General features: G+C 40.6%; 1 protein-coding gene across 1 annotated transcript in view; it reads left to right on the forward strand.

Annotated features, from left to right (window-relative positions):
• Window positions 1–10,720, forward strand: part of LOC133028213 (protocadherin-15-like) — a 119,436-nt gene that overhangs the window by 28,395 nt on the left and 80,321 nt on the right. Inside the window, exons 9-12 of the mRNA XM_061095406.1 lie at window positions 2,246–2,416; window positions 7,850–7,958; window positions 9,275–9,387; window positions 10,147–10,353. Coding sequence (XP_060951389.1) covers window positions 2,246–2,416; window positions 7,850–7,958; window positions 9,275–9,387; window positions 10,147–10,353 — 600 coding nt within the window. The remainder of the gene's footprint in view (window positions 1–2,245; window positions 2,417–7,849; window positions 7,959–9,274; window positions 9,388–10,146; window positions 10,354–10,720) is intronic.

Genomic DNA, 10,720 nt, shown 5'->3' on the forward strand with positions numbered 1-10,720 from the left:
TGTGTTTTATTTATTTAAGTGGTTTAACAGCCCTATTAATTTCAGTCAGTGTGTAGAAACGGACTCTTGTGGTTCAGTGGTAGCAATAAGCAACCGGGGTTTGACAGAAAAATAATTTAGCTTGCTGATTGGGCTATTAAGCTTTTTGTTGTGACACTAAAACCTTGCTTACAAAGTATTTCTGGCAAATAGTCCTATTTCTCCAGGGCCGTTTAGCCTGGAAACATTATTAAAAGTCAACAGCACGCTGAAAGATGAATGTGAGTCTGACTGCTTGAAAGCCTGACACATTCACTGTTCATCTTAATACAATATTAAGAGTGTTTTGAGTGTCTGCGACTTTGCGGAATATAAATTCTCCGAAAATACTCAGAGACGTACAAGTAGGTAAAAGAACCTCTTGAAATAAGGCTGAGTTTTTTAGGGTCAGTGTTACATGAGGGGGCAAAATGAAGTGCTAATTGACCGAGCCACATAAACTTATAACCTCTTCAAAAAACGAAATGAAAAGATCTTTTAATGACGTGTCGTAGTGGTGTAGTGATTAGAACTGTCACCTCAAAGCGAGAAGGTTCAGGTGCTCGGGCTACATCCCACTTTCTGAAGACGTGCAGGTTAATTTGGGGTAATTGATGTGTGTGTCAGCCCCGTGATACATGGAGACTTGTTCTTCAACAACCTGGCTCTGTCGGATGTGCAGACACCATCAGGAACAATGTGAAGGACATAGAGATCTAGTGTTTCTCCTCTTTGCAGCTGCCTTTGTAATTGGAACGACTTCAACAAGTAATCAGACACAAGATGAATTCACCAAAGAGTGTTTATGTGCTTTCATAAAAGTCTGTTAATTGACCTTCAATGTCACACTAGGTGTTTCATTATCAACGGCTTGCATTGATATTTCACTATTTCCGCTGAACATCTTCTTCTATATAGACACTTAACAGTGTGTAAACATTTTTGTCGTATGAAGGTCATATGTTCTGATGTAGATGTTTATTTTCAAAAGCTTGAGAATTTTTGCACAATGAAAATATTTCCCGTGGAATGTGTGAGAGTAATTCAATTTATATTTTCTGAATAAAATGTGAGAGGCTGACAGCCGTGTTCTTCATTCACACACAATATCAACAGATGCCTGTATTTTTTTTCTTTCTTATTTGAAGATGCTTTTTTAAAACCTTTCAATAAATCTATTCTTTATTAAAATCTGGAGGATCACACTATAGAAACATTCTGATTGCAGTTTATTACTGGGAGCAAGAGTTGAAAAATGTTTGGTTTTTACAAATGTCAAATTTCTCAATATGTAATTAATCTGTAGTATGTTTATTATGGATACGTACAACTGAGGTTGTGGTATACAGATGAGTTGGGTATGGTTTAACAGTATATAGTTTAACATCATTAAACCTGAAAGCATAGGCGAGTTAAGGAAACTGTTTCACCGAGGTGATGTTATTAAAATACTGTAAAACATCATTGTTGACTAAATACTTAGACTTTGACTTCAAGCACTTAATTGGTTTGTGGTTGTCACAGTTATTCAATGAATGTGCACAGGCAGGAGCCGAGCAACAGGCATCATCTTTTCTTGTTATATTTAAAATCCAATTACTATCCCTCTGAGTTGGTCAGATTTATAAATTAGTATTTCTAAATGAATGTTCTTTTATTTCTAAATTAATGTGTTTTAATGAAGCCTGCAAGCTGAGTTTGACTCTTAAACTTTCTTTGACCACTTATTTAACAGCAAAATGTAGAAATGGCAGCTCCATAATCATCTTTTACTTCTCAAACTTTATAATTAATACCATCTTTTGGTTGAACAATTTGAAAAAAAATAACTAATTTAACTTTTTCTGAGCTCGTCAGGGAATTTAAAGTGGGTTTAATCTCTGCTTACTTTACCAGTTTACGTACGACATTATTAATGGAATAAATCCATGTAACGAGCAGAGCAGTTTGTCTGTATCGTTCCGTCTACGCAGAGCTGTGCTGAGATGAAGCCGTTACAGATGCAATAACAACCTGTTTAGTTTCTCTTAATGAGGTATAAATAGATTCTGACGGCTCTGAGAGTTCCCGGCAGCTGGGATGATGTCCTGAAAGTATTCAGCAGAACTAGCAGGTTTCTCGTTATTCACGATTTGAAGATGAAGATATCCAAATAGAGGATCCTGCAGAATGAAATGAAAAATCAAACCCCCCTCTCTCTCTCTCTCTCTCTGTCTCTCTCTCACAGGATCGGGCCCCCTACCCTAGCGAGCGCCGCACCGCCACCACCACTCTGACCGTGGACGTGCTGGACGGTGACGACTTGGGTCCCATGTTTTTGCCGTGCACGCTGGTGGGAAACACCCGTGACTGCAGTCCCATCACGTACAAGGCCAACGTCCTGGAGCTGACAGAGCCGGTGAGTCCGTGGCCCTTTATGTAAATATATACCCTTTTCTATTTATATGTTTTGTGCAGGGGGCATGTTTGTGCTTGTGGGAATATGTGCTTCCCACAATTTCCTCTTGTTTTATCGGACCACAGTAGTGCATGTGGATGAGTGCATGTGCTTTTAGTGTGAGGTTAAGATTAGACGTCGAGGTTAAACTTGAAATTGTAATCTCTCAGGGCTAATCCCCACAATTTCTTTGTTTTCTGCCTATTTTTATATTACATATTTAACAAAAAATTGTATTCAATGTGACATTTCTAAACTTCAGGCGCCAACATCATCCATGTTTGCACTGCTGTTCAGTCTGTCAGGTCTAGAAGAAACTTTATAAGCAATGGGCATCTCTAGAACAATGTAGTTCCAAGTTTTAAACCTAAATAGAATATGTCTTTTCGAGTTATAGAGATATTTTTTCTTTCAGTTTTGAAAAGGTTACTGTGGTTTTTTTGCTTTTGAGATTGTACAAGGTGTAACTCTCCCGAAAAACAAGTGTTAGAGAAGTGAGTCTGCCGCTCTGTCAAGTGTTTTTATGCTTACGCAGCTCTGTATTTATATATTTATATAAAATCATTTTGCATTTGTTTTGTTGGGCATTTAGCTGATGCTGTTCTCCAGAGCGACTTGCAGCATCACTTTGTAAATGAGACATTGTTGCTGCAGGCAAAATCCCCAACTCTGACAACTCAGCAGAGCATTCATCCCTTAACACACATAGACACACACAAACAGACACACACAAACACTTTATGGTGACAAGCAAGCTGGCAGTGAGTTCATGCTCTAACACCCCCCCACCACACACACACCAACACACAATAAATCACCTACACACACAAATGCACAAACACCCATAACGATGTCAATGTCAATTCCCAACTGGACATTGTCTACGTTGTCTCTTTGTCTATATTGAGGACTTTGTACAAACACACACCAACACACACACACACACACACACACACACACACACACACACACACACACACACACACACACACACACACACACACATACACACACACACACACACACACACACACACTCACTCACTCTTGCCTGCCAAGAGAAACACTGCGAGGTTGAGTAAATCAACTTTACACACCTCATGGTTTTGAGAAGGAGAAAGTGAATGCAGGCAAGGACGGGGTTTATGATGGAGAGGTGCGTAGAGGTGGGAGTGTGAAGGGGAGAAGTGAAGGCAGACACACACACACACACACACAAACACAGACACACACACACACACTGAAACGTTACGCTGGGAAAATACTTGAGGGGTTCTAAAAATCTGAAGCGTTCCATAAAACATGTTGCATCTCACACAAAAATGTGCTCTCAGTTCTCAATTTGATCCCAATACAGAACTTCTAAAGACAGCAGACGCTTCAGTGATTTCAGTGTTTATGATCCCACAGCATCACAGCATAAACAAAATTTACCTCCTCGTGATTGAACGCCTCTGCTAACCGGTCAAGTTGAAGTTTACATCCTCATCGAACTAGACTTGATAAAATACATAGTGAAGACTGAAAACGGTTAAAACGTGTCTCTATCAGAATGAGCATGTGAAGTTGTGAGTTATGGTCAAAATATGTGAGGCTGCTTCATGCAGATGGTTGCAAGGTATTAGCACAATGCTAGGAGGTGCAGTGTATGCAACCTTACATGTTTTGGGCGGGTTGTGCACTAATGTGAAGGTTTGATCCCCGGCTCCAGACCCTAGGGTGAGATACTGAAGTGATAAGACTAGAGAAGCTTTAATATAAATGCATCCATTAACATTTACCATACCTCATTGACCAATTTGAATCGGCAGGTGATGATTCATTGTTTTCTCTTATCCTGAAACCTACTGCAAAAACACTAAAGCTTAATTTCTTCTTTAACTTTCATAGATTTAAACTGAATTATTTCAGATTGTTTGAATAAATGCATGTTTGTGCCAACAGCAGGAACTGTGCCATTAGATGTGCCTGAACGCACTCTCATTTATTTAAAGCAGCGATGTGTCTGGGGCCCGCTTTGATTGATTATGATTCGACTTTGAATCCGTCCAATAAGAGAACTGTGCTCGAGTGAACCACAGTGTAGTGAGTGCAGGTTCGGGTTCCTGTTTACTGTATGAATCGCAAGAGAGAAAGAAAGAAGGAGGTGGGAAATACCAAAGCAGGTGGAAAGTCCAGAGCTCCTTTTGCTGTGGAGGAAAAAACAGAGGAGGTGAAGTGAGGAGAGGAATGATTGAGTCAAAGCGAGATAGCAGTTTGAGTCCTAATCAGACAGATAAGATATGACAACCTCACAGCCTTGGAGCCAGAGGAGCTACTCCACTCTCTCTCCCTCGCACGCCCACACACACACAGACGCTGGTCATTTAATGCAGAGCAGTCGGCTGTCAGGCCGTGTTCACACATTTACTTCAAAAGTCTTGCAGCCTCTAAAAAATAGATTATTGAACGGCCCGGTAAACAACTCTCCCGATACCTGACGAATCCTCCACTTTTCCATTATGTCACGCAGGCAATGGATTGGCTACAAGCTACAAGACGCAGAACAAAACTTCAAACACCACATCGCTTCATGCACTAACTTTGTTTTGCGGCTGCTGCTTTCCACGCGGCCTGTGCGGCTCTGCACTGCACCGTGGAAACAGCAACCTGTTCTCTTTTAATGCCACAGGAGAGCAATGTATCTCTGTGCTGCACCACGGACAACATGGCAGCTGTATAACTCATAACTCATTCACTGTTCCCTACTTCACTATGAGGTGGTAACTGTACACAGCAAAATCGGGAGTGTTAATTCAACTCACAGAGTGTTAAATTTAACACTTCTTCTGAGTCTATATAATCCTCACGGATTCTGAGTTAAAATTACACTTTGAAAAGTGTTAATATTTTAACTCTTTAACAGTGATAAATATTTGACACCCTTGGTGTTATTTTATGACACCACATAAGTGCACTTTTAACTCTAAATTGTGTTATTCCCTTTCACTGTGAGTGTTAATTTTTAACATACATAGTGTTATTTTATGACTCATTAAAGTGTATTTTTAACACTAAAATGAGACCGAGGGTCAGTCTCACAGCTGTCTTGATAAAGAGAGCCGAGGGATTTTGTTATGGTTCATTGGGTGCAGAGATTTGTGGTGAAGCTCCTCCCATATTTTATGATCAACTCCACCTGAAGTGAATCTAACTCAGTCACAGGTGTTAAAATTTAACTCGCTTGACTGACAACGCTCGCAGAGCTTTTTTAACACTAGTGGTGTTAAAACAACTCCAAAATCAACACCCACCAACTCAAAAATATTAACACTGAAAAAACAACACTACAGATTTTGCTGTGTATAGAACAATATATAGTGATCTCATCAGAGAAAAAAGGGGTCCACCTTATCGGGTCGTACCATTAATTGAGTCCTGTTTGTTGGTCTCTCCCAGAGTGATCCAGTTCTCTCGAGCCTGAAGTTGGTGGTTGTGAAGTAGTGGCCTCACACAGCTTGTTCACATGCTCTGGTTAACCCCGAGTTTTAAAATGCGAATATTTGCTATTTTCTTGTTTGTCTTTGCTGTCGGACTCGGTCAGTTTGGACCAAAAAAAGCCATTTGTTTAAATATACATGGACACTAATGGGTCGTTATTTCATTTTAATGTCTGGAAATACTATAGAGCAAATCATACACAAAACTACAAAGGGCCTCATTCATTAGTCATTAGCTCCACCAAGGAGTGTTTGTGTGTCTGTTAGCAGGATTATGCAAACGCTACTGGAACTGGTGTAAATTTGTCGTATGAACTAAGAAATAATCCGAATTAAATCCCGTTGCAGATTTGGGACAAAAAGGGCGGATTCAGGAATATTTGACCTCTTTCTTTAACATCGCCTGATTTGGGCCTTCTCTGACATTTCCACTGATGTCCACGGTGATAGTAAACGGATCAGGCGTATTAGGGGACTTGTGTCTAAGTGTGTGCAACGTGGTGCAGCCTGATTGAAATTAAGCGGACTGAAGGTCTCCGCTCTACTGAGTGCCATTCCAGTTATTACATCTTATGGCTTTACACTCATCTGTGCCATCTCTTGTGAAGAATTATCATAAAGAGCAGCACAGTAATGTCACGCTCACGCTGCTTCCTGGTCTTCAAATGGAAACTAAAGGTTAAACTATAAATATTGAAACAATAAAAAGGCAGGTGTGATGTGACTACACTGTAACTCACAGCAAAAAGCTGTCGCCTGTTTAAAACAAAGTTCTTGTCGAGAAAAGCAGAATCATATATGTGTGTGTGTGTGACGTTGAGCCTTCCAGGACACCGGTGACTTTATATTTCCCAACTTTTAATCCAAGAGAACTCGATTACTGATTTTCACTATTAGATCCTCAGTGATGTCACTGCCCCCCCCCCTTTCCTCCCGAGCTGCGTTAGCGTCTCTGTCTGCTTCCTGTTTACCCTGAACTCCTGACAGATTCATCTCCCCCTCCATATATTTACACCCTCTTTTGCTCCGCTTCATTACTCGCCATAACTTCCTCTCTGCCCCCCCCCCCGGTGACAGACAGCAGGGGATATAGCTCTGTGATGGCTAAGTGCTGCATGACAGGTGCTGTGGTAAAGTCTTGTACCATAGCAGGAGTATGGAATTGTCTGTGGTGTGTGTCTGTGTGTGTGTGTGTGTGTCTGTGTGTGTCTGTGCTCATTTGGGAATACGTGCAGTCCACCCGGTGTGCTTGGTTTGACATTTTACAGCTTTGGTGATATTAGATTTGATCCTATAGACAGTTTCTCCCACTGGGGTCCTGGTACCACACACCTCAGCAGATTGCACTATTATAAGTCAACGTTATAGCCGAGCCACACCAGCATACAGATGCGGATCCACACACTCACTGCTGGCTCAGTGTGTGTATTCCGATATAAACACATTTATATGGACAGATACAGAATATATGCACAATCGAAATGGCTCCTAATTGTTGTTGTGTGTTGTGTGATTTTTATTTCAGTGAATGTAATGGTGGTGTCGTTTCTTTAATGCTCTGTGTGTGCTGCACTTACACAGAATTATGTGTGGGTTGTGCGTGTTTGTGATTTAAAGTCGACCACAGTGTGTTTTTGCCAACAATTGATTTTTTTGTTTATCTCTCGCTCGCGCTCAGCTGGCACCGCACAGAGCTCGTTGTACCATGAATACAGTAAATAGCGTCGGTAAAGCTCTGCTTATATTGGAGAAATAACTAAATCAGACAGACCCCCACTGTTTTGTTCAGTTAGTAAAAAAAGTCAAAAATTATTCTGTGAGCAGAAGACTCTAATAACTGATTTTTCATATTTAGAGGAAGAGGTTTTGACCGTTTGTTCCAAACTGTTGAATTTGATTGTTGGTTCTGTCCCCAGAATAAAGTCAGTCCTCTCAATGTGACTCCACCGATACAAGCTGTGGACCAAGACAGAAACATCCAGCCTCCGTCCGAGAGACCAGGGATCTTATACTCCATCCTCATCGGTAGGTTGGGACATTTCTGCGAGAGTAGATCTTTGTATTAAATGAGCAAAAATGTGATGATGTAACTTGATTTGACTCTTATTATGTGTTCTTGCTGAAAACAGATAATTGTTTATAGATTACAGATTAATAATCCATACAGCATGACTCCCTCTCCAGGAGAACTTCACTGATGCTTTGTTAAATTGGTTTTCATTAACACCAAGTGAAACTTATTACTAGAATGGTACTCGGAGGGCTAATCTGTTCAAGGCCAAACGACTCGACACGTCTGTGCAGCTTTTACAGTAGAATAATAGAGCAGAAAAAGAAAGTAGTCTGATAATCAAATGCATAGATCTCAACACCTTTAATGTCTCTTGAGAAAATTGATTAGAAAGGAAAGGTATTTAAATAATTAATATTGTATCTGTCCCTTTAACCAGATGATGAGGAATATTATTCAATCGACCATTCATCAAATAAATTGTGATTCAGAATGAAACCAGCACATCTTAACTTCAATGTTTAGGTGCTAGTTCTTTCAGATATAATTGACTGAATCCATCCCTCATAAGTAGCTTCATTTACTATTGATTTATTAGTAACCGTCCCTGCAGGACTTGATTGACGTTTGATGTTTGATGGATCGATCACTGTTCAAAATGATAAAATGCTGTCACCAAAAACCGGTCAGGATTTATTGACGCTTCTTGCCACTGACTTGATTAGGTTTCCCAGACTCCTCCTGTGAACCTAATCTGTCTGAGTAAGGATTATCAGAGACTGTGTCACTAGAGGCAGACGAATCTGCTGCAACTCTGAGCTCCTCCGAGATCTATGACTTTAAAAAAGAAAGGGTGAATGAACAAAAAGGCAGATTCCGGTGGTTTTAGGAAGATGTAATGTTTTAGAATAGTGGTGTTGGCGCCAGTGGTTTTCATTAGAAGCAGTAGGAGGTTGTTGCTTTGGACAACAACCCAGAGTGTATTCACTCAAGCTCGGACACAAACATCTGTAACCACGAACATCGAGGGACTCACGCTGTCTCTGAACGCACCATCCCTCAGCAGAAGCCAATACAATCAGTGTTAGCCATAAGGATGCAAGACTCACACACACACACAAAGACGTACACACTTTAAGAAGCGTGATTGTGCACGTGTGCTTGTGCTGCTGCTCCTCGCACCAGACCTTGATTTCCCCGCTGAGCAATGTAGCATTGCAGAGCACCGTATACTGTGTGTTCCCTCATTGGCCAGGGATGAGAAAACTGGGAAGCATTAGCCATGCCTCCCTCTTTCATTGTGTCTCTGTGTTTGCTGTCTCTTTCTCAGGCAAACCTCAGACCTATGCAGAGTATTTCAGCCTGAACAGGACCACAGCGGAGCTCGTGCTGCTGAGGGCCATCGACAGAGAGCTGTACCGCAGATTTGATCTGGTGATTAAGGTGAGGAACCCCCAAGCTGCAAAGAGAGGAGGTTTAACTTCCCCTTTCTCCCAGAATGTGTCTCATTGAAAACACAACCTCCCTCTGGAATGGGGATATATTTTGTTTTTGCTTCCTTTATTCTGTGAGATTAAATAAAGAAAATATATTGTATATCTGGTTACTCTCATAAAATGTACACAAAGAAATAAAGTACTTTAAGTTCAACTGGAACTTAAAGTTGAATATTTCTTTTATTGGATGTTTTCGCTGCAGTTAAAGCTTCAGGGTGGATCCGTGTATAAAGAATTCATGAAATGATACTTTGCTTGTTTTACTACACAAGATCACCGCTATCCAAACAGACTAATTCGCAAACATCAAAAAGTAAAGAAAAGTTTCCATAAAACAGAAACTGCCTGATGCCCTCCCCTCTATTGAAGGGAAACATTTCTCATTTCAAAGCTGACAAATCTAATAAAAACAGTGTCCCTTTAAGATAAAAGACCAATAATAAAACCCCATCAAAAAATTGCAGGTCATCAATTCATTTATGTCCAATTGCCCTATACTTTGATAGGAAATAAACCCCAGCTAGTGTAACTGACCTGTTTTATTACCATTATCAAAGCTAAGGGCTCTACTGAGCGCTGTTTAACATTTATCGTGTGAAGTATTATAATTTAATACGACCTCAGCAGCCGGGCTAATGGCTGTCAGAGAGCAGGAAGTGAGACACCGCGGCCAAATAGAAGCCATTACTTAATCTCTCTCTTTTAGGCAGAACAGAACAATGGCCACCCCCTGCCAGCGTTCGCCAACCTCCAGATTGAAGTGCTGGATGAGAACAACCAGGCGCCCTACTTCCTGGAAACAAGTTACCATGGCTACGTCAGCGAAGCATCACCTGTGGGAACCACCATAGCGACCAGCGGCAGCCTGTCCGCACCACTGGCCATCGTCGCTCTGGATAATGATGTCGAGGAGGTGAGAATAGAAAGCTAACAGAGCTGTCACCCATGAAGACATCAGGCGTTAATTAATGTTAATCTTACTGACGAATTGAATGACTGCACTTAATAATGAGATTAATGCTAAATACAAATACACTGTTGTTTCTCTTTGAAACTTTTAAACAGAGGTAATTAGTGTTTTATATTTGTCTAATGACCTTGTGCAAATAAATAAAATGAGTTGTAGCAGTTATGATTAACGTTCACATTGAGCTAAATAAAGATATTTAGGGTATAAAATACAGTATTTTATGTTTTTACACTTTTATAATTTGTTGCATCTACTTCCTTTATAGCTAAGAGCCAATATGACGCCTGTAGGTATCACCTGTGTTCTTTCT

Source organism: Limanda limanda, chromosome 21, assembly GCF_963576545.1.
Source record: "Limanda limanda chromosome 21, fLimLim1.1, whole genome shotgun sequence".
Lineage (NCBI taxonomy): Eukaryota > Metazoa > Chordata > Actinopteri > Pleuronectiformes > Pleuronectidae > Limanda > Limanda limanda.